This window comes from Callionymus lyra, chromosome 15 (assembly GCF_982586985.1).
Source record: "Callionymus lyra chromosome 15, fCalLyr1.hap1.1, whole genome shotgun sequence".
NCBI classification, from domain to species: domain Eukaryota; kingdom Metazoa; phylum Chordata; class Actinopteri; order Syngnathiformes; family Callionymidae; genus Callionymus; species Callionymus lyra.
Window position 1 is genome coordinate 7,853,053 of NC_141832.1, and position 27,115 is coordinate 7,880,167.

Genomic DNA, 27,115 nt, shown 5'->3' on the forward strand with positions numbered 1-27,115 from the left:
ACGGTCACTCCAGCCTCCAGGAGAGAAGAAGAAGAAGAAGAAGAAGAAGAAGAAGAAGAAGAAGAAGAAAGCCTTCAGGAGATGTTCATTAGAACAATTACGCTGATTACACTTCACTTTATTTTAGCTTCGACTAACAACTCCAGGAGGAGGAAAAAAAAACTGATTTTTAGAATCAAGATAAATATGTTGCGATGAAAAAGGAAGTCGACTGAAATACATGTTTTTGTTTTATAAAAATAAAAGCGTGAAAAATGAACGACGACGGCAAAATAATGTATTTATTAGAGGAATCACTGCTTATTTAACTATAAATATAAACTGCTGATGTAGTAGTTTTTCCTTCTTATATATTTGAATGTAAAGAAACGTATGTTTGATTTAGTGTTTAATGTTATTTAATTAAGTAAGTAAGTAATTAATTAAGTGTACTTATTCTGAGAACCAACTGAACCAGAAACAAGTACAATTAAAATTGTCTAAACATAAGTTATTCAAAAATAAATTAGTTTAAAAAAATTAAATTAAATAAATAATATATATATAATAATTATTATGGTGTTTTTTTTATTTATTAAATATGTATTTTTCTTTTTTAACAGGCAGGATTAATTTAAAACCATAAAAATGATGAATAAAAAAAACATAATAAATTAAAAATAAGTGAGATAAAAGGTTCAATACAAATATAAAACTGTAACTAAACCAATAATTGATCGTTACAAGAATTGATTGATTGATTATTTAATCAACACATCATCTCCCATATAAATGAGAGAAAATCTCTCATAAAGAGTGGAAAGCGAGGGATAAATGAAAGTGTCGAGGGAACATGTTTCCAGTGACTCAGTCGTGTCCTGAACTCACCTTTGCTGCTGATCACAGGAGTGGGCGGAGCTCGACGATGACCTACATTCTGCTCGGAGGTTTAAAGCCGACTCCATCTCTGAAGCTTTCCAGGGTCTCCCCAGGTGGTGTCTCTCGTCGCGGGGGTCCCGGGGTGTTCCCCCGACCAGAGTGACTTTTCAGATGCCGATTTGGCTCTCTGATGTTTTGAGTCACTCGTTTTCCTGTGTTTGTTTTTAATGTTTTTTTGTAAAGAATAATTCTCGCGTTAGGTCAAGAATTTGTTGTTGTTTTTGTTTGTCTTTTAGTGACATTTGAAGTTTTATTTAAATAGATATTTCTTACATTTTCTGTTGTGTTGTTGTTCAGTATTTTTATAGTGTTCGTTGTGTTTAAAGATACATTTAATTTAACATTTAAAATTTAAAATCTTTGAATTTTTTTATTTGAAATGTTTTTTTTTGAGCATTGGATTATTTTTTAATAATTCAATGACGTATATATTGAAAAGTTGTATTTATTATTATTTTTTTTGTTGTTTATTTTTTTTTTCTATTCTAGGTAATGCTTGTTGTTGTGTTTAAAAATGTACTTGTTGATTTATTGTTGTGTTTAAAAGTGAAGTTGTTTATTTGCTGGTGTGTTTATATAGTTAATTATTGGGTTGTTGTTGTGTTTAAATATCTAGTTGTTGATTTTTAGATCCAGTTAATGTTTTTTTGTTGTGTTTAAAGATGTACTTGTTAAACCGTTGTTGTGTTTAAAGATGTACTTGTTAAACCGTTGTTGTGTTTAAAGATGTACTTGTTAAACCGTTGTTGTGTTTAAAGACGTACCAGTTAAACCGTTGTTGTGTTTAAAGATATACCAGTTAAACCGTTGTTGTGTTTAAAGATGTACTTGTTGATTTGTTGTTGTATATATTGAAAAGTTGTATTTATTTTTTTTATTGTTCTTTTGTTAATTTTTTATTAATTTCTATTCTGAATTTAATAATTGAATTTTTAAAAAAATCAAACATTATCAAAATAAATATCTTTTTTTTTTACACATAGAGTTTGATATTCTGATTCCAATGTTTAAAAAAATAATGATCTAAATTCAATACTTTTTGATTCGTAGCCATTTAAATTCAATATTGTCTAGTTGTAAATTTAACTACCACTACTTCGCAATTATAGGCGATTTTCTGTCGTGGCCACTAGGGGGCGTGTCAGCGAGCGTAACGCCTCGAGCCGAGCTTCATGTCGAGGCGTCCTCCCTCCAGAGCTCTTCCTTCTTCCCTCCATCTCTCCGTCATTTGATGTATAATTACTCGCGTAATTACAGCGTCTTCCGTCCCGCTGATCCCGGACGCTTGTCGTCTTCCTCGTCCTCGCTCTTCGGCGGCGGGATCGGGCTCTCCGGGGCCCAGCGGTGCGTCAGGCGGTGGCAGGATTGTTCTCACGTTGAAGTACAGTAGCAGACTTGAGCGCCTCCTCGTTCATTCATACTCATCGTCGAACTTGAGGCGCCGGAGTGACGCCGGAGAGAAAAGGCTTTTTTTTTTGTGGGGGGGTGGGGGGGGGGGGGGGGCTCATGATAAAAAACGCTGAAATAACTCTGAAAGTTTCAGCTGAAGGCGCCCGCAGACACAATTAGTCTGATTGCTCGGCAACGCGAGCGAGACGTCAGGTACGGAGGTTACACGCTGTTCCTGTAGCGCGGCGCGTCTGCGGCGCCGCTTTCATCCGTCAATCAACGGCGCCAAGCAAGCCGCCGCGTCGGGGGGGTTTTGAGGGAGGGGGGGGTAGAGGCTTCGGCGATAACATTATATCATCGCGTCGTTCCCGGCACGTCAGGGTTCAGCCCGGGAGCCTCGGGCGCCGCGCTGCAGGTCCACCGCGCGACCGAATGTGACCCATTTTCAGGTGCCGGGGTTTTTGATGGCGCTGCTGCCGAGAGTGACTCGACAGCAGCGATGGAAACATGTCACTTTGTGTTCGCGATGACAACGATTGCAACGACTACACAACGTTAGACGGACTCGTGAACACGACATCAAACTCATGAACACTAGGGATATGAGAAAGTATCGATGAACATAAATATCGCAGTATTTTTGTCTTCACGATACGCAATACTAATTCATAGATTAAAGAAATAAAGAAAACTGAGGACGAGAGGATACAGTGACTCCAGCATCTTTTAAAGCTGATAGTACTGGATAATACTACACATATATACTTGTTACTACACTATCACAACACCAGAGTCAAGTACTGGACAATAGCACACATATATACTTGTTACTACACTATCACAACACTAGAGTCAAGTACTGGACAATACTACACATATATACTTGTTACTACACTGTCACAACACCAGAGTCAAGTACTGGACAATAGCACACATATATACTTGTTACTACACTATCACAACACTAGAGTCAAGTACTGGACAATACTACACATATATACTTGTTACTACACTATCACAACACCAGAGTCAAGTACTGGACAATACTACACATATATACCTGTTACTACACTATCACAACACCAGAGTCAAGTACTGGACAATACTACACAAATATACTTGTTACTACACTATCACAACACCAGAGACAAGTACTGGACAATAATACACATATATACTTGTTACTACACTATCACAACACCAGAGTCAAGTACTGGACAATACTACACATATATACTTGTTACTACAGTATAACAACACCAGAGTCAAGTACTGGACAATACTACACATATATACTTGTTACTACACTATCACAACACTAGAGTCAAGTACTGGACAATACTACACATATATACTTGTTACTACACTATCACAACACCAGAGTCAAGTACTGGACAATACTACACATATATACTTGTTAGTACACTATCACAACACCAGAGACAAGTACTCGACAATAATACACATATATACTTGTTACTACACTATCACTATGTATCGTATTTTTGCCCCTGTATCGTGATACGTATCGTATTGACAGAGTGTTACCAATACACACTCCTACAAGAGTCCCACAATTCAGCAACCAATTACTAAACACATATATGTATCAACACAACAACAAAGTCTACAATAAACACAGCCAGACTCAACACAACAGCCAACTAATATCAACAATGGCTACACAATACTCCTGGACTCCACAACAAGCAACAAAAACTCACAAGTCTGGCGCCCTCTGGTGGACAGATATTTCCCGTGTCTTAGACGTGGACCGTCCGAGGTCACGAGGGACGCCGGAGAACGGGCGAGGCTTTAATTCGCGCGCGTCTCTCCCAGCAGAGTCGGCGTTGTGTTTGTTTTGCGGGTGTTTGAATTAGCGGTCGTTGGTTTGCTCAATAACGACGAGGCAGATGTAATTAGGGCAGCGTCGACGGGTGCGTTAATTAGTCTCTCGTGTGCGACGCTAATGAGACCCCGGTCTCCCCGAGTGTGTGTTTGCACGAGTGTGTCTTTCTGTTACGGGGGTGGATGGAGATGCAGGATGTTAGCGCCGCCGCGAGCACAGATCGCTGAACACACGACTCGAGGGTTCGACTTGCTTTATTGTGTTCGCTGGGCGAGCGAAGGTGTTCCTGGGCCAGGTGTTCCTGAGCCAGGTGTTCCTGAGCCAGGTGGTGGCGTCAACTTCCGATCGGTTCCGCTCCGGGTTTTACTTCTTTGCTTCCTCGCCTTTTTCCTGGGCCACTGGGGAAAAACATCGTAAGACAAGTTGCTTACAGTTTATTACAGTAAAGTTGTCCTTACATTAGCATTAGCTTTAGCTTATTTGTTGAGTCAATGGTACTTTAAATCTAATGCGAAAACACATTTGTAGTTTCCCAGTGTGTTTAAGTTGAGCTAGCTGGTTGTAGTTAGCTCAACTTAGCTAGCCTAACATGAATCTTGCATTGAAGAAAAGTTAGCATGTAAGTTGTGTTAGCATGCTTACATTTTAAAAATAATCTGATAAGAAGTGTCGCAGAGTAAAACCCCGTTTCGTTGGGGGGGTTCAGCCTGGTAGCCTTAGCACCACGCTGTAGGTCCACTGTGCTAGCATGTTAGCATTTTATTTCAAGAAGGCCAATCAATGGCCGAATTAAACTCATGTCACGTTAGCCATTTCGCTAGGTTAGCATTGTGGTTCTAGGTCAGGGGTGGGCAATTATAATTCTTCAAGGGCCACATTAAATTCTGTGAATGTTGTTAGGGGCCGTCAAGCAAAAAGAAAGACGAGAAAATCCCTTAATAAAAAAAGGACATTCGCCATGACTGTAATTAAGCTAAATTAGCTGAAATTGTATTCTTGTATATATGAGTTTTTTTCAAAAACATTTCTTCAACTAACTGTTTTGAGGGATTAATATGTACTGGAAAGATTACACACAAGAAAGGAGGGGAAAAGTAAATCTGTTCTAGGGGTTCGCAATAAGCTGGTGTTCGTACCTCGGACCTCCAGGCGACACTCGACCTCGTCCTGGCCCAGGTCGTTGACGGCCCTGCAGGTGTACCTGCCGCCGTCGAACAGACTGGGCCTGCGGATGTTGAGCGTCAGAACCCCCTGGTTGTTTTGCATCAGGAACTTGGGGTCCTCGCCGATGATCATGCTGTTCTTCATCCAGACGATCTTGGGCTGCGACGACAGAGACGAGGGTCAATCACACAATCACATGACTCGTTCGGGCGTGGCAGGGGGGCGAGTACTTTGGGGTAACCACGGACGGAGCAGCTGATGGCAGTCGGGTACCCTGCTATCACACATCTGTTCACCAGGGGCGCTGTGAACTTGGGGCAGGCGTTCATGTCCGCCTCTTTGAAGGGGGGCGGGATGTAGCCCAGATCTGGAAAAAAAAAACCATCATCCTTGCCCGACTTGAAACTCCTCAAAGGGGGTCCATGTGGTCCGCGGGGTAACACTCACCGGACTTGCCGATGAAGGCCGTGTTCTGGCTGATCCCTGGGACCTCGCTGAGGCCGCAGATGTTCTCGCTGTAGACCCTGAACGAGTACTCGTTGCCCATGACCAGGTCGGACACGGTGCAGTGGGGCCGGCGGTTGTGCTCCAGCACCGTGAACCAGTCCTGGAGGCACGTGACCGGAACATTACGACCACGGTGTCCATTAAAAAAATTAATTCATATTCGTTTTTATTTGTCAAAACATTTTACATCCTATTTTTTTATTTACATTTTCCAGGTCTTTCTGTTAAACCACATCTTTAAAAAAGACATTTCTTTGACATCTGCAGCAACTCTGCAGCGAGAATTCTGAGCCGCTCTAGTAGAAGAACTCACATTTCTTCGATCCTTAAAACTCTTCACTGGCTTCCAGTTTCTTTCAGGATCAACTTTAAAATTCTGGTTCTTACTTTCAGATCTATTCATGGTCAGGCTCCTCCTTACATCACTGATCTGATCCAGCCTTACACCCCAGCTCGGGCTCTGAGGTCTGTGGATCAGAATCTACTGATGGTTCCTGAACACGGTTCAGGACCAGAGGAGAGAAATCTTTTCAGGCTGTTGCTCCTAAGCTTTGGAACGATCTTCCTCTGTGTTTGATGATCTACTGACTCCTTTAAGAAACATCTTAAGACTTTTCTATTTGTTCAGGCTTTTCCTTGAATTTCTCGAACTCCTGTGTTGTTCTCAGTATTATCTTGATCTTTAAAGTATATACTTTTTTGAGTATTGTTTTGATTGTTTAAGCGCTTTGTGACCCTGGTCTCGAAAAGCGCTGTATAAATAAATATTACTTACTTACTTACTTACATCACTCCATTTTTTTTATTTAGGATTAAATGTTCGTTGACATTATATTTTAGTAAAAAAAGTAAATAGAAACATATATATTTTAAACATTTCATTCCAAATTCATGTATTTTATTTCAATTTCAATATGAATTTTGTTCTTAAATGACTCATTTTTTAAAATATAAATTTGCTGATTTTCACGCGACTCCTTTCCCGGCGCCGTCCCCACCTTAGTCTTCATGTCCGCCTTCTGCACCGTGTAGCCGATGATGTCGCAGTTGCCGTCGTCCTTCGGCGGCTTCCACTCCAGCGCCGCGTTGAAGCCCCAGACTTCTGCGACCCGGATCGCGATAGGAGGGCCCGGCTTTTCTGAGCAAACCATCGGAAGGTGAAAATAAAACGTGGTCCACGTCTCAACACCACTGTATGTAGTAGCGAAGGCTTCAGTCAAAGTGAGGTAAACATAATCCTGGATCTACGATTGTTTGTTAAAATGGTCTCACAGGAGTCTCGCTTGTATTTCCCCCCCGAGTCGGGAAAGTGCAGCGACAGGACAGGAGGGGGGCGGCGGAGATCAGAGCCACGCACCGGCTCATTAGCTCCACATCACCAGCCGAGGAAGTGACAGAGTAGCCGTCAAAATCAAAACCTAATCCCGGTTTCTAGATGCGAATTATCCACGCGCGGCGGAAATAATCCGACCCCGGCAGGATGAGGAGTGAGTCGGGCTGGTCGCGGGGGCCGGCGGCAGGTCGGGATTAAAACCCCGGCAAGAAGCGACGAGTCAGCGCTTTGATGCCACTTTTGATCCCCTTTCGTGTACGACATTAGGAATTATCGTGACGGGCGCACAACGGAGACCCCCTGACAGGTCCTCGTCCAACAGGTGATTAGCGAGCGCTAATGCTAACCGGCTCCGCAGACTCACCCACGATCTGGATGTGGATGTCGGCGCTGTCCGACATGTTCTCGATCTGGACCGTCAGCGTGTACTTCCCGGAGTGGGCTCTCTCCGACGAGCGGATGAAGAGGATGGTGTCGAGGTCGCTGGTGCGAGTCCCGACTGACTTGTCCTCCAGCGGGACGTCGTCTTTGAGCCAGGTGACGACCGGGCGCGGCTTCCCCTGCAGGAGGACACGAGGGTTGTTCAGGTACTGGACTTCATTGAAACTGAAGGACTCAAATTGACCTGGAAAGGGATCACCAGGTTGATCTTCTCTCCGACTTCTCTGATCAGTTTGGTCCTCAGCTGACGGGGAAGTCTGATCTTTGGATTTTCTGCGAAAAACAAAATGTTTTGTCCTGGTTAAGTCGAGTTAGGGGGTAGTAATCTTACTCACCCATGATCTCCCGGATGGTGACGGCCTGAGAAAGCGTGGCCGGGTGACTGCGTCCCGCCATGTTCACCGCCATCAACCTGAAGAGCAGCTTCTCTCCCGTCGGAAGGTCCCTCACCTTGTACTGGTTTTTCTCCACCAGGCCCTCGTTGGCTTGAACCCACTGGTCACCTGACGTCGACATGAATGAGTCTCACAAAAAAGACAACCAAGTGAAATAGTCCGACTCACTTCCTTCCTTGCAGTACTCGATTATGTAGCCATCGATACCACCGGCACCGATCTTCTCCGGCGGACGCCACTTCAGTTCACATGTCGTGTTGGTCAAGTCGTCCACGGTGAGACGGATGGGTTCACTAGTGGGAGCTGGGAAAAGACGGCAGTTTGGTCAACACCTCGTCCATCAAGGGTGGGGACTCAGTGGGTCGAACCAATGGGCATGAAGGGTTTGGAGCTGGCGCTGGGCAGCGAGATGCCGATGCCGTTGACGGCGAACACCCTCATCTCGTAGAGAACGCCCTCGATCATCTTCTTGGCCTCGTAGGTGGTGGACTCGTACACGTCGAAGTTGAGCTTCGTCCAGCGGGACGAGCCGATCTTCTTCCTCTCCATCAGGTACCCTGGAAGTGTTCTTGTATCAAACTCAAGTCACATCCGAACACGGTTGTCGGTACCTTTGACGGGGACGCCACCGTCGAACGATGGAGGTTCCCACGTGACGTTGGCGCAGTCCTCGCCGACCGATATGCACCTGACGTTCTCGGGTGGATTAGGGACATCTGTGGAGCGACAGAAATCCAAGAAGGTTTGTGAGGTTCCCGCCGGGACTCCTGAGTGAGTTGACTCCAGAACGCCCACTGACCCACAATCTTCACAAACAGCTCCGCCTTGTCCTCGCCGGCCGGGTTGGTCACCGTGATGGAGTAGTGACCCTCGTCGTCCTTCTCGGCGCCCTCGATCACGAAGCTGCTCAGCGTCTTCCTGGTCTCCACGCGGACCCGGCCCTCGTCCTCCTGCACCACCTGACGCAGACACGCACAGTTCCCGACTCCGACTTCTCACCAGGGTTACGAACGGGAACTCTCACATTGTCGCCTTTCATCCAGCAGACGACGGGCGCCGGTTCTCCGCTCACTTCCACATCCAGACGCAACTTGTTCCCCGCCACGACGGTGATGGTGTTCTTGCTGCCGGTGCCGCTGGTGTCCAGGTGGATCTTAGGAGGATCTTCCGGGGCACAAGAAGGGGCAACCGTCAGCTATGTGGGTCCACATCTCGGCAGGTGAGAACTGCCCCGTCGGTGCTCCTTCAGCGAAACCTTCTCCCATTTATTATTCATCCCCCGCTTTTTAAAAGTTTCTCAAGTCTCTATCGGAGAGAATCTTGAACTTCTGGCTCAGCTCTTTTTTCATTCTGTGAGGGGTTTGTACCGGAAGGACGCGGAGAGCCAGACCTGACGTTATCTTTAGGTTGCTTTGAACATCTAGAAAGCTTTATTATTTCCAGAAAAAACTTGTGGCTGACTCACCTTGGCGGGGAACATAATCGATCTTGATCTCTGCGGGGAGACAGAAGGACATGAATAAACATATCCTGGGTCAAGGGTCGCGAGTCTCACCCAGGAAGTTGAGTTTGGCGGAGAGAGAGAGAGCGTAGCCGTTGGGCACGAAGGTGTAGTCGCCGGCGTCCGACGGCTTCACGTCGTTGATCGTCAGCTTGTGCATCCTGAGGAGGTGTTAGCGTTACCATGGGGACCCCTGCGATTGTTGTCATGCGAAAAGGGGCCGGTCGCCGTTGGCAACGGCGGGCGAGTTAATAGTTTCCACTTTTTCCGTCGCCGAAATTAGTCAGCGGAGCAACACACAAAGTGAGGGGAGTCGAGAACTACAGACCTTCCTATGTGCGTCATCTTGATCCGCTCGCTGGCCTGGACCTCCATGCCGTCCTTGAACCACGACCCCGTCACCGTCTCGTCGGACACCTCGCACTTGAAGACCGCCTGCTCGGCCGCTTTCACGGTCAGGTCGGCGATGCTCTGCAGCACCTGCAGCTCCTTATCTGGACGTGGGAGGAAACTCAGGGTGAAGAAGCCGCTCGACTGAGATCACTACGATCTTCATCTCCATCATTCATCTCCTTCTCATTTACATCTGTCAGTTCTGTGGAACGTCATCTCCACCCTGCCTGCACTTTCTTTGTTACTTTGTTAACTTGAATTAGAAACGTACTCAGGGGGGCGCAGACCTCAGCCAAGCAGCTCATTTAAAACACATATTATCATTTATTTTATCAATACAATATGATACTTTTGTAGAAATTATTGATAGCCATGAGCTCAATGGTTCAGCAGCAAGTGACAAATCCTTCATCAATATTTTTGGATCCAGATGGTAATTCAGAACCTAACTGTAATAATGTTCTTACTTGTTTTATTATCAACGTTTCCTGGAAATTTGTTTGTAATATGACTTTATTTTGCTTACATTAAAAATGTGGTAAAACTATGGAAGTAAATCACTGAGATCAGAATTTTCAAACGGTTCCATTTAACATTTCAAATGTTACATTCAGATACTATATTGAGATGATAACAGCGCCAAATTTCTTTATTTTGATAAATGAAAAATACATTTTCTAAATTGAATATGTTTTAATTTGTACACTAGAAAGGTTTATTTATATATATAATATATATATTTTATTAAATAGCTGCAAATACTAATTGTTCAAGCTTAACCTTATGCTAGTTATTGCTGCAGCTAATGCTAACAGCTAATAAATATTTTGAATCACAGTGACTCAATTTTAAAAACTTTTGTTGAAAATTGTAATCATCAATACTAAAATAGTTAAATTGTTTTCTTTTATTCAACAATTACAACATTTTCCAAATGACTGTTGTTGTTTATTTTACATAGAGTTTGACATTCTTATTCTAAGTACTTCTGAATAAAAGGTTGTAAATACAAATAATGGCACAATTATACCAGCAATTTTATATTTAATTTAAAAGTCAACCAATTAAAGAATATTGAATTAAGAAAATGTATTTTGGAATTATTGATAGCCATGAGCTCAATGGTACGAGGCCAGAGACAAATCCTTCCTAAATATTTTTGGATCCAGATGGTAGAATAGAATAGAAAACATTATGTGTAAAAAGACAAATTTTCATGTTGTATAATATCCTTTAAATATAAAAATATGGTATCCAGTAATTGGATATATTCAATTTCAATTAAGATAAAAGTTTGAAACTTTAATTGAACCTTTCAATATCCTGGTGCCGCTGATAAACTTCCATAAAACCCAGCGAGGAAGACGACGGGTGTAAAAAAGATCGTGCCGGAGCCTCGTCTGCGTCTCCGGCACGATCTGATCCGTCGATAATTTCCATGTCAGCGCAGATTCCCGTGACAAATAACGAGCGACTCTGAGACGAGCGGAAACCGGTTTGATTATGACTCCAGCGATCTGTCGCTGGACACGCCTGTCAGATCGAGGAACGTCACGGCGTCTTCTCGCCAACACCAGCGAAAGAACTTCCAGTGAACTTTGGAACGTTTTTCGACTCCCGGGAACGAACCTTCCACTTCCAGCTCGGCCTTGGATTGGCCGCCGTTGGTGAACGCGAAGTACGTCCCGATGTCTTCCTTGGTGGCTTCGTTGATGATGAGGATGTGTCTCTTCCCGTCTTTCTTGAACCTGTACTTGGATCCTGCATTTTCCTTGCTCAGCTCCTCACCGTCCTTCATCCTGGAGACAAGATCGTTCACAACCAAACATGGATTCCATCAACCAGAGATGAAATAAAGCTTTTTTTGACTTAATTGACATCCAGACGTTTTTTTTTCAGACGCCGATGATTTATTAAACAGGAAGTCTGGGTCAGTTACATAAGACCGGTCCAAGAAAGGAGAAGAAATCCTAAAAGTCTTGCAGAGAAGCCAGGAAAGACACTGAAAGAAATAGAAAACGAGAGAAGAGAAGATGTTTCCTCACCACTTGACGTGAGCTCCTTCCTCTGAGACCTCCACCTCGAATTCCACCTTCTCCCCGACCACCGTGTGGACGTCGTCCAGCAGCTTGGTGATGGTGACCGGCGGCTCTGAGGGCGGGAGACGTCGCTCAGTACATCCGCCATCTTGTTTTAACTCACCTCGCCATAATGGTTAACTTAGCACCCCGTAACGCAAGACAGATAATAATGTTACATCTATCTTTGTTTTCAACTTTAATAAAGTGAAGGATGTTTTAAACTGTATAATATACTTGCTAACTTAGCTAGTGGCTAGCAGTGCTAGCTGCAGTGGGGTGGAATTTACCACCGCGTAACACAAGATAGAAAGATATAAGTGTCATAATGAATTTTTGATTGTAGGATATTTTGAGATGTATGCTATACTTGCTAACCTAGCTAGTGACTATAAGTGCGAAGTGTACTTTGCATTACATTGAAAACAAACTTGTTTCCTAGCTCAACTTATTCTAGCTAGTGGCTAACAGTGCTATCTTCAGTCAAGTGGAATTTACAACCCCGCAACACACAGTAAAAAAAGATTTTACGCTTAGGATTTTTTTCAACTTTAATAAAGTGGAGGATATTTAAAAGTGTATGCTATACTTGTGAACTTAGCTAATGGCTATAAGTACTAGCTGCAGTGTGGTGGAATTTACCGCCCCGTAAAACACGATGGAAAGAAAGTGCTACAATGAAGTTAAAAAAAAAGTAGAAGTATAAGTGCGAAATGTAATTAACATTACATTGTAAACAAACTTGATTACTTGCTAAACTTATTCTAGCTAGAGGCTAACAGTGCTAGCTTCAGTCAAGTATAATTTACCACCTCGTAAGACACAGTATAAAGAAATGTTACGCTTAGGTTTGTTTTCAACTTTAATAAAGTGAAGGATACTTTAAACTGTATGCTATACTTGCTAACTTAGCTCGTGGCTAACAGTGCTAGCTGTTGTGAGGTGGAAAGAACCACTTTGTAATAAGAGATGGAAATAAGTTCTACAATGATGTTTGTTTTCAAATGTTATGTAGAGGGTAGGACATCTTAGACCGAATTATAGCTTAGCTTGAGGCTAACCATGCTAGTTACAGTAGGCAGTAATTTACCACCCCGTAACAAATAATAGATATAAGTGTTACGATGAAGTTCATTTTTCAATAGAAAGTGTAAGACATTTTAAACTGAATGCTAAACTTGCTAACTTAGCTAAGTGCGAAATGTACCTTACAATACATTGAAAACTGTATTGCTAGCTGAACTTCATCTCAGCTAGTGGCTAACAGTGCCAGCTTTAGCGAGGTGGAACTTACCACCCCGTAACACATGACAGATGGAAAATGTCGCAACAAAGTTTGTTTTGAAATGTAATAAAGTGAAGAGAATTTTACACTGAATGCTAAAGAGGCTAACATTGCTAGCCTCAGGTGACGTTTACGACCCGGTGACACTTTTAACATTGAATGTTGTGAGATAAATTGATAAAAGAGTGAATGTTCTAAATGTTCATTGTATCGCTTTCTTTCTATCGTGTGTTACAGGGTGGTAAATTCCACCCCACTGCAGCTAGCACTGCTAGCCACTAGCTAAGTTAGCAAGTATAGCATACAATTTAAAACCGAGTGAATGTTCTTAAAGATGACTCTAGTTTCAGAAGGTTTCTTAGACTCTCTATTAAAGATGAAGGGAAACATGATTTTTTAATAGTTCTAGTAGTGAGCAACTGTCACCAGTACACCTCGACGTACGCGAGCGCCGCAGCTTCTGCGTTCAAACAACTCGACGCCGTCTTTGTTTCCCCGCGAGGTTACGAGTGAAGATCTCATCTTTTTTTCAACAATCTCCGCCAGCCCTCGCTCCCCCCCGACATCCCCGTTATTAATACTTCATCGCGCTCAAATCGCTTCCTCAGAAGTAAAGCAAACACAACAGCAAGACAATAAACAGAACATAAACATGTGAGCGGCGGCCATTAAAAATGAGCGAGACGACAACAGAGCGCAGCGTGACACCGCCAGGCATCAAAGCGGCGAGGGCGACAGACGAGGAGGGAAGCGAGCCGTCAAAAAAAAACGGAGACGTCGGGGAAGGAAAAAAGAAAAAAAAAAAGGGTTCCTCCGACGACTCTGACTCATTTACCTTTGACAAAAACCTCGGTGAAGCACTTCTCGTCGCCGACCACGCACTCGTACGCCGCGTCATCCGACAGGTTGCACTTGTTGATGGTGAGCGTCCGCCTGTTGCCCACGCTCTCGATCACGTACCTGGAGGACGACAGAGATGTTCACCAACCTGAAGGCCGGAGTGAGTCACCCAGAGTTACCGTCACCTGGCGCACACATAATAACACACACACACACACACACACACACACACACACTGTGACAGAGCGGCAACATGAGAATCATCTCCATGGAAACCAGGTCTTCACCTCGCTGCGATTAAAACAAGGACGTTGAAGACAAGATGGCGACGAAAGATGTTTCTTGTCTGCGAGGGCGTGCGAGGACGATTTGGTTCGGTCGAGCTTGTGGTCCGCAGGACGATACTTTCGTGGTCCCAACATTTTGTAAAACATGTTTTAAAAAATCTGGGCAGTAGCATGAAAACGTCGACTTTCGGTGTTTGGACTTCCTGGTTTAGAACAAAGTCTCGCACAAGACTAGATTTCAAAGATTTCTGGTGAAAAGACTTTAGTCAGTACGCCTTTGATTCAGATTGTACTTCGACGTTGAACCGGTTTTACGTGGTACACGGCGCTGTGAAGCTCGTGGTATTACTCCTCAAGGCTCTTTAGTATTATTCAGTGAGGCTCCGTAGTATTACACTGCGAGAATCCGTAGTTTTACTCCCCTAGGCTCAGTACTATTACTCTACGAGACTCTATAGTTTTACTCCACTAAACTCTGTGTTATTACTCTGTGATGCTCTGTAGTTTTACTTCGCTAGGCTCCGTAGTTTTACTTTGTTAGGCTCCGTAGTATTACTCTGCCAGACTCCATATTTTTTACTCCACAAGACTCCGTAGTATTACTCCACTAGGCTCAGTACTATTACTCTACGAGACTCTATAGTTTTACTCCACTAAACTCTGTGTTATTACTCTGCGATGCTCTGTAGTTTTACTTCGCTAGGCTCCGTAGTTTTACTTTGTTAGGCTCTGTAGTATTACTCTGCCAGACTCCATATTTTTACTCCACAAGACTCCGTAGTATTACTCCACTAGGCTCAGTACTATTACTCTACGAGACTCTTTAGTTTAACTCCACTACGCTCTGTGTTATTACTCTGCAAGACTCCATAGTTTTACTCCACTAGATTCCGTAGTATTACTCCACTAGGCTCAGTACTATTACTCTACGAGACTCTTTAGTTTTACTCCACTACGCTCTGTGTTATTACTCTGCAAGACTCCATAGTTTTACTCCACTACGCTCTGTGTTATTACTCTGCAAGACTCCATAGTTTTACTCCACTAGATTCCGTAGTATTACTCCACTAGGCTCAGTACTATTACTCTACAAGACTCTATAGTTTTTACTCCACTACGGTCTCTGTTATTACTCTGCGAGGCTCTGTAGTTTTACTTTGCGATGCTCCGTATTTTTACTCTGAAAGTCTCTATTGTTTTACTTCGCTAGGCTCTGTCGTTTTACTTCGATAGGTGCCGTAGTTTTACTATTAAAACAACAAAGCCACACCAAGTTAAATACACAATCTGGTGCACCTTATAGTCCGATCAATACGGTAATTGATTTGGTTACACAACCTGACACAGAACGTCACAAACGTGTTCATCTCATCATCATGTGATACATTTCTCTGTGAAATGTTGTGTATTTGTGTTCGGAGACGAGACAACTGCACTCCAGCCAGGGAACATATCTAGACTCCAAACACCGGAGCAGGTCAACATAAGCTCCTCCCACTTCTGTGACTCACTTGGCCGACGGTTTGATCTCCTGCCCGTTCTTCAGCCACTTGACCGGCACGTCCGGGTCGGCCACCTCCACCGACAGCACGATCTTCTTGCCCTTGTCCACGGAGTACGCCGACTCCAGCTTGGTCAGGAACGCTGCGGAGGAGATGCTTCCATCAGATCAACAGTTCAGAGCAGGATCCACCTCCGGCGTCCCCGGAGAACCAAGGCCGGGATTTACAGCCACGGTTCCTGGATTAGTGGTTCTCAGGGGACGAGGTGCTGAGACTGGACTGCTGCTCCGGTGGTTCTAGTTTCGTAGCTTTACACCTGAATCGTGACACGATGAAGCTTCTGAGAAGCTACAGGAGGTGTCAGTGAAGTTCTCCAGCCAGAGTAGGAACTCTCAAGGTCACCTGTAGCTGGTCCTCAACCCTGGCCCGGTGCAACCCGACAGAGACTCTAGTGACGCGAGTGAATCTCTGACCTGTCGAGGCTCGATGTGTGCGTCTGTGTCACCGAGAGACACTTTAGTAAACACACAGGCAAACCACCACAACACAAAAAATATAAACACACAAACACATACATCAACCCAACACAGAAAAAGATACACACAAATAACCCCAATAGAAAAACAGAAACACACAAAAACCACTCCAATAAAATAAAATAAAAAACCCACACACAATACCCCAACGCATAAAAAGATACACACAAACCACCGTAAAATAAAAACAAAAACCACCCCAACATCAAAACAGAAACAAAGACACAAACCCCTCCAATATAAAAACCTGCAAACACATACATCAACCCAACACAGAAAAAGATAAACACAAACCAACCTAAGTTCGAAACTCACACAAACCACCACAACATAGAAACCTGTATAGTCATGAACCACCCCATCACAAAAACAGAAACCCACATATACACCAACCAAACACAGAATTAGACACACAAACCAACCCGACACAGAAATAAACACACACACAAACCAACCCAACACAGAAATATAGACACAAACCAACCCAACACAGAAATAGACACACACACACACAAACCAACCCAACACAGAAATATAGACACAAACCGAACTCAACACAGAAATAGACACACACACACACAAACCAACCCAACACAGAAATAGACACACAAACCGAACTCAACACAGAAATAGACACACACACACACAAACCAACCCAACACAGAAATATAGACACAAACCGAACTCAACACAGAAATAGACACACACACACACAAACCAACTCAACACAGAATTTTTTTTTTTTTTTTTTTTTTTAAATATAGACACAAACCAACCCAACACAGAAATAGACACACACACACACAAACCAACTCAACACAGAAATATAGACACAAACCGAACCCAACACAGAAATAGACACACACACACACAAACCAACCCAACACAGAAATATAGACACAAACCAACCCAACACAGAAATAGACACACACACACACAAACCAACTCAACACAGAAATATAGACACAAACCGAACCCAACACAGAAATAGACACACACACACACAAACCAACCCAACACAGAAATATAGACACAAACCAACCCAACACAGAAATAGACACACACACACAAACCAACCCAACACAGAAATATAGACACAAACTGAACCCAACACAGAAATAGACACACATACACACAAACCAACTCAACACAAAAATCATATACACAACCAAACCATTCTGCCAACACAGAAATATCATTTCACAAACCACCTTGACACAGTAGCACACACACCACCCCAACACAGAACCAGAAACACACAAACACTACCCCAACCCAGCGACAAACACAAACCAACCCAACAAAGAAATAGAAACACTCACTAACCACCCCAACAAAAAAAACACACACCACCCCAACACAGAACCAGAAAGACCAACAAGCCACCACAACACAGAGACACACAGAAACACAATCAGACAGAAACATACACAAACCACCCCAGTACACAAACATAAACTAGCAACCCCAACATGGATTTAGAAAAAGAGACACAACACCCAAACGGAAACGCACACACGAGTCTCTTCTAGTCGCGTCTACTTCAGAGCCTGTGACTGCGACCGACCCTCCCCGAGAGACACCGGCGCCCCCTACCGTCGCTCTTGGTCGTCTCCATCTTCATCTTCTTCAGCCTCTTCAACAGGCCCCTCAGGTCCGTGATGCCGTACTGGAAGGCGATCTTCTCGTAGTCGCACGGCTTGGCCGCCTTCAGGATCTCCCACACGTCCACTTCCTCCCTCGGGCCCTCGTGCTTCTTCTGCCTGAGAACAAACACGGGTTCACCTCCTGGAATCTGCAGCAGGAGCTTCAATTATTCCGGGACATGGACTTCTTGACCCTGATCAAGAGGCTCACGAGGAGAGACGGAGAGTCCTGGAGTCGTCATCGCAGCAGCTTCTGTTGTTTTCTAGTTTCACAAATGGATTTAGTTTCTAATTTATCAGGGTTTTTAAAATGTTTTTTTTATTTATTAACCCAACATTGTTTTTATATTATATTTCATCATCCTTTTTGTTCATCATTTACTGTTTAGAAAACATTATTTTAAACAAGTATAATTATTATTATATTTTTTTTCTATTTATTAAAAAATTAAGGATTTTGTTTTTCATTTTACCATCTTTTTCTTATTTTCTTCTACTTTAAAACTAAATTAATCATTTTACTTATTTTTTTTTTTACCAAATTTTGTTCAATTAAACCGAGGTTGAATTTGTTGTTTCTTTTTTCTATTTTGCAAAAATAAAAGAGTTAATTTTCTTTGTCAATATATATTTTTTTAATTTACTGTTTTTTGTTGTTGTAAAATAAGTTTATTTTTTTGTTGTTTTAGTTAATTTTTGTACTAAATTTATTATTTTTGTTCTCAATTCAGTTCATATTTTTTACTGAATTTAATTTTTTTTTTTTGGTCGATTTACTGCGTTTTTTGTACTAAATGGTTCTTAATTTGGTTCGTTTCTGTATTTAGATTATTATTTTTGTTTTCAATTGAGTTTATTTTCGTAATTTTGGACTGTTTTCTATTTTACAAAAATAAAAAAGTTCATTTTTTGTATTTATTTTCTTATTTTCTTTGTCAATATAGTTTTTTTTTGTATTTATTATTTACTTGTTTTTGTTGTTGTAGATTGAGTTTATTAATTTTGTTGTCAATTTAATTCATTTTCGTACTAAATTTATTATTTCTGTTCACAATTTAGTCAATTTTTGTACTAAATGTATCATTTCGGTTCACATTTTAGTCAATTTTTGTACAAAATGTTTTATTTTTGTTGTCAATTTAGTTCATTTTTGAATTATAACCAGGTTGAATTTATTCTATTTTTTTAGCAGGAAAAAAAATAATATATATATATATATATATATATATATATATATATATATATATATATATATATATATATATATATTTTTAGTAAATTTAATTTATTTTAATATTTCTTTTACTCAATCTTCTTTCACTTTTTCTTTAACTAGTAGTCGTGACTTTTTGTGATAACTCCAAATTAGATGAAAACATTTTGGCCATTTTGACTCTCCACCGACATTAGACCCTGCTTGTTGAGCCGAGCGACGACAGGAACTCGTCAGAAACCAATCTCTGGAATCTGGACGCCTGTGTCGTCGTGACTGATTGTGTAACTCACGACTCATTAGAGCCGCACACGCACAACAAACACACACAACAAACACACAACACAGAGGTCTCTGAACCGGTCCACGTGGAAGTCCAACTCGTACCTCTTCTTGAGCAGAGCGCTGAAGTCCAGATCCCCGGCGTCCTCTCCGGCGTCTCCGCTGCGACGTTAAATCAGGACAATTAGAAGCGTCACATCCTCGCGGCGCTAACCACTTGGACGCGGCATTAGGAACATGTAATCGCGGCGAGGGGGCGGCGTAAAAATAGCAGATAAGAAAATCAAAGTCTTCTCTGTGATCCAGCGAAACAACAGCAAACACGTCAAACCCACGGCGGAAGAATTACAGTCGTTAGTAAAAATAGAAGCAGTCGAGCACAGAGAAGCAGATTTGATCGTCTCAGCGCTAATGTTGTCGCTTTTAGTTCTATATTCAAATAAACATCTTTTCTTTCATTTATTGTCGTGAAGGATTCACTTTAGTCCAAATAATTACTGTTTCTGTTCATTTATTTATCTATTAATTATTCAAGTTTCTAGTTAAAACTAAACTATTTTTGCTTTTATTTCTGCAATTCAATACTTATATTGTTTTGCTTCATTTCAATTAATTTCAGTCAATTCAGTTCCTTTTTTTTGTGGTCATTTTAGTTCGTTTTTGTACTTAATTTATTATTTTTGTTCTCAATTCAGTTCATTTTTTTTACTATTGTTTTTTTTTTTCAATTTAGTTCGTTCGTGTACTAAATTAATTATTTTGGTTCTTAATTTTTTTTTTTTTACAAAATGTTTTTTTTTTCTTGTCAATTTAGTTAGTTTTTGTACTAAATTTATTATTTTTGTTCTCAATTAAGTTCATTTTTTTTTTTACTGAATTCATTTTTAAAAAAATTGTCGATTTACTGCGTTTTTTGTACTAGATGTATTACTTTGGTTCTTAATTTGGTTCGTTTTTGTATTTAGATTATTATTTTTATTTTCAATTAATTTTCTTTTTGTACTAAATATATTCTTTTTGTTGTAAATTTTGTACTAAATGTGTTATTTTTGTTGTCATTTTAGTTTATTTTGCATTTATTTCATTATTGTTGTCAACTTACTTGATATTTATACTAAACATATGGTTTTTGTTGACAATTCAGTTCAATTTTGTATTTAATTTATTATTTCCTTTTCGTCAATTTAGTAAATTTTCTCACTAAATGTATTATTTTCGTTGTCAATTTAGTTCATTTTTGGATTTATTTATTATTTTTAATGTCAATTTAGTTCTTTTTTGTATTAGTTTTATTATTGCTGTCGATTTTAGGAAACATGTTGTGACTTTTTGCGATACTTCCCCATTAGATAAAGATCGATCCGCCATTTTGACTCTCCGACGACTTTAGACCGGCAACATGAGAGTCGACAGGAAGTCGTCACGAACCCTCAACTATATTTTTCCGACTGAAACTTGGCTCCCGTGTGTGTTTGACTGACGGTCCGGAGCGAAGAGCGAACACCAGACAATTCGTCCGGCGGGTTCGTCCGGGGATTCCATCCATCCCTGTTACCGTGACGATGACAGCGAGCTCTCCCGCGGTGATAATATTCTCATTTACACGACACACGGCGTCAAAGAATGGATGAGTGAGCAGCACAGCCATGTGGAGCCCGAGGGTCGGACCTCAGTTCCGTCCAAACATCAGAGAAACACCAGTCGATGATTGACAGCTACCGCTCGGCCGTGACCGACTGCGATGACATCATCACACACGACTATGATGTCATCGCAGTCAGTGCAGAACTTTCTACTGACGGTGTCGACGACGACAGCAGCCGCAGGAACAGGAAGTGGGCGTAAGTCAGGAGTTGGACTGGAGTCTGTGACGAAGAGGATTATGAAGGATATCTAATGGAAACTCAGGGAAGTCGTGTCTTCGTGACTCCAGTGAGTTTATGTTTCTTGAACTTCTTAAGGTTGTTTTCCTTTAGGGTTTGTGTTTTCTTCTTCAGGGTTTGTGTTTTTATTCTTTAAGGTTTCATCTTTTCTGTAGGGTTTGTGTTTTCTTCTTTAGGACTTGTGTTTTTATTCTTTATGGTTTTATCTTTTCTGTAGGGTTTTTGTTTTCTTCTTCAGGGCTTGTGTTTTTATTCTTTATGGTTTTATCTTTTCTGTAGGTTTTGTGTTTTCTTCTTCAGGGCTTGTGTTTTTATTCTTTATGGTTTTATCTTTTCTGTAGGGTTTGTGTTTTCTTCTTCAGGGCTTGTGTTTTTATTCTTTATGGTTTTATCTTTTCTGTAGGGTTTGTGTTTTCTTCTTCAGGGCTTGTGTTTTTATTCTTTATGGTTTTATCTTTTCTGTAGGGTTTTTGTTTCCTTCTTCAGGGCTTGTGTTTTTATTCTTTATGGTTTCATCTTTTCTGTAGGGTTTGTGTTTTCTTCTTTAGGGTTTGTGTTTTTATTCTTTATGGTTTCATCTGTTCTGTAGGGTTTGTGTTTTCTTCTTCAGGGCTTGTGTTGTTATTCTTTATGGTTTCATCTGTTCTGTAGGGTTTGTGTTTTCTTCTTCAGGGCTTGTGTTGTTATTCTTTATGGTTTCATCTGTTCTGTAGGGTTTGTGTTTTCTTCTTCAGGGCTTGTGTTTTTATTCTTTATGGTTTTATCTTTTCTGTAGGGTTTTTGTTTCCTTCTTCAGGGCTTGTGTTTTTATTCTTTATGGTTTCATCTTTTCTGTAGGGTTTGTGTTTTCTTCTTCAGGGCTTGTGTTTTTATTCTTTATGGTTTTATCTTTTCTGTAGGGTTTGTGTTTTCTTCTTCAGGGCTTGTGTTTTTATTCTTTATGGTTTTATCTTTTCTGTAGGGTTTTTGTTTCCTTCTTCAGGGCTTGTGTTTTTATTCTTTATGGTTTCATCTTTTCTGTAGGGTTTGTGTTTTCTTCTTTAGGGTTTGTGTTTTTATTCTTTATGGTTTCATCTGTTCTGTAGGGTTTGTGTTTTCTTCTTCAGGGCTTGTGTTTTTATTCTTTAAGGTTTCATCTTTTCTGTAGGGTTTGTGTTTTCTTCTTCAGGGCTTGTGTTTTTATTCTTTATGGTTTTATCTTTTCTGTAGGGTTTGTGTTTTCTTCTTCAGGGCTTGTGTTTTTATTCTTTATGGTTTCATCTTTTCTGTAGGGTTTGTGTTTTCTTCTTCAGGGCTTGTGTTTTTATTCTTTATGGTTTTATCTTTTCTGTAGGGTTTGTGTTTTCTTCTTCAGGGCTTGTGTTTTTATTCTTTATGGTTTCATCTGTTCTGTAGGGTTTGTGTTTTCTTCTTTAGGGTTTGTGTTTTTATTCTTTAAGGTTTCATCTTTTCTGTAGGGTTTGTGTTTTCTTCTTCAGGGTTTGTGTTTTTCTTCTATTGAGTTTGTATTTTTTCCTTTTGGGTTTGTGTTTTTCTTCTATAGCGTTTGTATTTTTATTTTGGGTTTGTGGTTTTTCTTTAGGGTTTGTGTTTTCTTCTTTAGGGTTTGTGTTTTCCTTTAGGGTTTGTGTTTTTCTTATATTAAGTTTGTATTTTTTTCTTTTGGGTTTGTGTTTTTCTTCTATAGCGTTTGTATTTTTATTTTGGGTTTGTGGTTTTTCTTAAGGGTTTGTGTTTTCTTCTTTAGGGTTTGTGTTTTCCTTTAGGGTTTGTGTTTTTCTTCTATTAAGTTTGTATTTTTTTCTTTTGGGTTTGTGTTTTTCTTCTATAGAGTTTGTATTTTTATTTTGGGTTTGTGGTTTTTCTTTAGGATTTGTGTTTTCTTCTTTAGGGCTTGTGTTTTTATTCTTATGGTTTCATCTTTTCTGTAGGGTTTGTGTTTTCTTCTTTAGGGTTTGTGTTTTCCTTTAGGGTTTGTGTTTTTCTCCTATTGAGTTTGTATTTTTTCCTTTTGGGGTTGTGTTTTTCTTCTATAGCGTTTGTATTTTTATTTTGGGTTTGTGTTTTTTCTTTAGGATTTGTGTTTTCTTCTTTAGGGTTTGTGTTTTTCCTTTTGGGCTTGTGTTTTATTTTGGGTTTGTGGTTTTCCTTTAGGGTTTGTGTTTTTCTTTTATAGGGTTTGTGTTTCTCTTTTGGGTTTGTGTTTTTTCTTTCAGCTTTTATGTTTAATTCTATTGTTTGTGTTTTCTTCTTCAATTTGTGTTTTCTTCCCAGGGTTTTGTGTTTTCTTCAATATGGTTTTTAATTTTCTTCTTAAAGGTTTGTGTTTTCCTTTTTAAGGTTTATGTTATTTTCTTTACTGGGATTTATTTTTTTCTTCAGAGTTTATGTTTTCTTCATCAAGATTTGTGTTTTTATTCTTAACGGTTTGAGATGCGTCTTAAGGATTTTTTGTTTTCTTCTTTAAGGTTTGTGTTTTCTGTTCTTTATGGGTTTGTGTTTTCTTCTCTAGGTTTCTTCTTGTGTTTTCTTTTTGTGTGTGTGTGTATTTTCTCTTTCAGATTTGTTTTCTTCGTAAAGATTTTAGTTCTTTGGGGTTTTTGTTTTCTTAAATGTTTGAGGGGTTTTCTATTCTTTAGGGCTTTGTGTTTTCCTCTTTAGGCTTTGTCTTTTGGTCTTCAGGGTTTGTGTTTTTGTCTTTGGGGAAAGTGTTTTTTCTTTAGGGTTTTTGTTTTCTTCTCGAAGGTTTGAATTTTTATTCTCTAAGGTTTATGTTTTCTATTTCTGAGTGTAATATTCTCTTCTCTGAGCTTGTGTTTTCTTGAGGGTTTGTGTTTTCTTTCTGTTTTAGTTTTTTTCTCTAGTGTTTAACCGTATGTTGGTTTTTAGTTTCCTTTTTGGTGGAACATGTTCAGGGTTGTGGCTCCTCATGCTGGTGCGGCTCCAGTGGACGGACGTTATTGTGAGTTCGTCCTTCGATAGAACTTGTTGGATAACAAAATTCAATGAATGTGAAGCAAGATCCAGAGACCACCTGATGGAGACTGGACCTGAGCAGCAGAAAGACCCTCGGACCAAAGTCTGGTCGAGACCCAAAACAAGCCCTCGGGCGGAATCACTCACGAGCGCTTAAACGCCTCCAAGATGTTGTCCTGCTGCTCCTCCTCCACGGCTGCAACACACACAAGTGACGGCGGTTAGTTGGTTCCGATCACAGGTGACCTCGGCGGCCGCCGCGTGATGCTAATGCGCGTCGCACCGGCCGACTTATTGGCTGACAGAGCTGGTTACATGCTAATGTGGCGTCCTACGAATGGAAGATGACAACGCGCCGATGAAGCAGGAGACTCACCCTGCACCGACACCTCGAACGTGCAGCTGTCGCACTTGTCCTTGGAGGTGACCTCGCAGCGGTAGCCGCCTGCATCTCCGTCCACCACCTTCACGATGCTCATCTCGTACGTGTAGATCTGGGGGACGAGATGAGACTTTACCGTCAGATAAACGACAACGTGAGGGACTTTCGCACCTTCGTGTTCCTGTCGTAGGTCTCTTTGAACTGCAGGTGTTTCCCGGCTTTGCTTCCCAGGTCCAGCCACTTCCCCTTCAACCATTTCAAGCCGGGCTTGCGCGTCAGAGTGGAAGAGTCTACTTTAGCCACAAACTTGACGTCCTGCCCTGTGGAGACCAACACAGCGTGACGTGAAGACCTCACGTATAACCTGTTCGAGCAATGTTTGCCTTCAGGGTTCGGACGAGGCTGAACCGTCAAGACTAGTTTGATGAGATGTTTATGACTTGTTGCAGGTCATGAAGGTGAGACATACATATGACTCTTCTATTGGTGTCTAGGGACGTTTATATTATCTTGAACTTGCACAAAGTTTGTGATCCCCAAAAGGGTAGTTGAGCGCCCAATGATCCCTGTAGCTCTACGGCAGGGGAGTCAAACTGGTCCAGAAAAGGCCCAGGGTGGTGTAGGTTTTTGTTCCAACCAGTCAAGCACATATAGTTGAACCCGGCAGGCGTCTGAAGACAGTAATCAATTTATTGTCATTCAGGTCTGATTGGTTAACTCATGTGTGCTTGACTGGTTGGAACAAAAACCTACACCACCCTGACCCTTTTCTGGACCAGTTTGACAGCCCTGCTCTACGGGGTTTCCCACGGAAAAGGGTTCACAGGTGACTTTTCAGAAAACCAAGATATTGTGCCCATTATCACAATTAAATTAAACTTGGCTGAAAAAACTAGGTGGATCTAGTGCCTTTTTTTGATCTGACCACCTGTGTGGGCCCCGGTGAAGGTAAGGTCCTATGGGGACCCCTCATGGGTAGGGATCTCGTTGGTCCAATCTAATTTACCGATCCAGGACCAGCAGGATAATATTGGCACCTACTTTAGGCTGTAAGTTTTCGTAATGTAGACTTAAAAACTAAACCAAGACAGCGTCACACGGGGCAGGACCGCATACAGTAACCCTAGAACTTTCAATGGACCTGTGTCTCTTGGGAAAACCCCAGACTCTAACCCCTAACCTGAGAAAACCCCAGACTCCATCTCTGCCATTTTGTACGAGTCTGGACTTGTTAGCCTCAGAAAATGTTCTTTTTTCTAGTAAAAAACTGTAGACTTTTCATATCCCGGAATGTGCTCTGTAATTTGTGGACAGACTTGGATTAATTTGGCTTTTAATTTTACGCTGGATGAATCTGCAGACGGGACCTTTTGTCGCAGTCACACTCTCGGGCTTCAGCAGGAAGAGGCCGGTCAGTTGGGATAGCTGAGGATCTTCTCCCGGGACGTGTTCTGCCGACAACAATGTGAGAATTAGGAAGGTCGTAAACATGAGTTGGGAATTCTTCTGTACAGCTCCGGCTCCATCGTGCCTTAGAGGAGGACTTCCACACAAGGCCTGGACTTTACAACGGCTTTACCGAGTCATACAATCCACGTCAAGATCGAAAACAACCGCGGACAGAAAGACCAAGCAAACCACCAAATCAGCTTCTTCAACCTATATGACATTTGATTGGCAGCTTTTTCCTCAACTGTTGAAGACGCGTTTTGTGCTGGAAAATATATCTTCTGCCAACAACAACTGTCTGACTTCCTAGCTGGCATCTCACCAACGACACTCTTGGGTCGATGCTTTTGATGAAGAGATTCCACTCAAGGAACTATTTGTTTGTTTTTTCTCTCTGTATTGTCAACAATGTATTTGTAAAGTTGTATTTAAAAAATATGGCCATCAATAAAACTGGTCGAGCAACAAGGAGTATTAAAAATGGTCCACAATCCCAAGATTCCTTTGCTAATTTCGGCATTGGAGTTTTGGACTAAAACTGCTTAACAAAATGTAGCCTTTATTATTTTTGTATTCTCTTGTATTTTCTAAAAACCTGTGTGATTGAGAGTTTGGGTTTCAAGGAGTGCGTGATTTTGTCTCTCCCTAAGAAACGTCGACTACGTCTTCATTTGTGGACGAGTCGACAATTAACAATCATAAAAAGGCCACTTCGTGCTGTTAGCCGCATGCTAGCGATAGTCACCGGAGCTAGATATCGATTCGTTTTACTGAGTCACGTCTTCTGCAAGTCCTCAGTTGTAGTCCAAGATAGCAGCTTAGTAGCTCAGAGCTTTAACACATCTGTCTTGGTCAGGAATTCAAAG

At 41.4% G+C, this 27,115-nt stretch overlaps 1 protein-coding gene across 1 annotated transcript; it reads right to left on the reverse strand.

Moving 5' to 3' along the window:
- Nucleotides 1–4,392: 4,392 nt before the first annotated feature.
- On the reverse strand, nt 4,393–26,291 carry mybpc2a (myosin binding protein Ca). The gene is made up of 26 exons (XM_087809173.1): nt 26,168–26,291; nt 24,972–25,120; nt 24,795–24,912; nt 24,566–24,614; nt 19,665–19,721; nt 18,015–18,181; nt 15,892–16,024; nt 14,089–14,213; nt 11,936–12,041; nt 11,520–11,689; nt 9,826–9,991; nt 9,552–9,658; nt 9,462–9,491; nt 9,021–9,160; nt 8,796–8,955; nt 8,608–8,712; nt 8,365–8,553; nt 8,165–8,299; nt 7,937–8,104; nt 7,786–7,874; nt 7,525–7,720; nt 6,826–6,965; nt 5,768–5,927; nt 5,551–5,687; nt 5,293–5,479; nt 4,393–4,554 (listed from the first exon to the last, which is right to left on the reverse strand). Exons 1-26 carry the CDS (start codon nt 26,289–26,291, stop codon nt 4,520–4,522), a joined length of 3,342 nt encoding a protein of 1,113 aa, XP_087665299.1. The 3' UTR covers nt 4,393–4,519.
- Nucleotides 26,292–27,115: the final 824 nt, after the last annotated feature.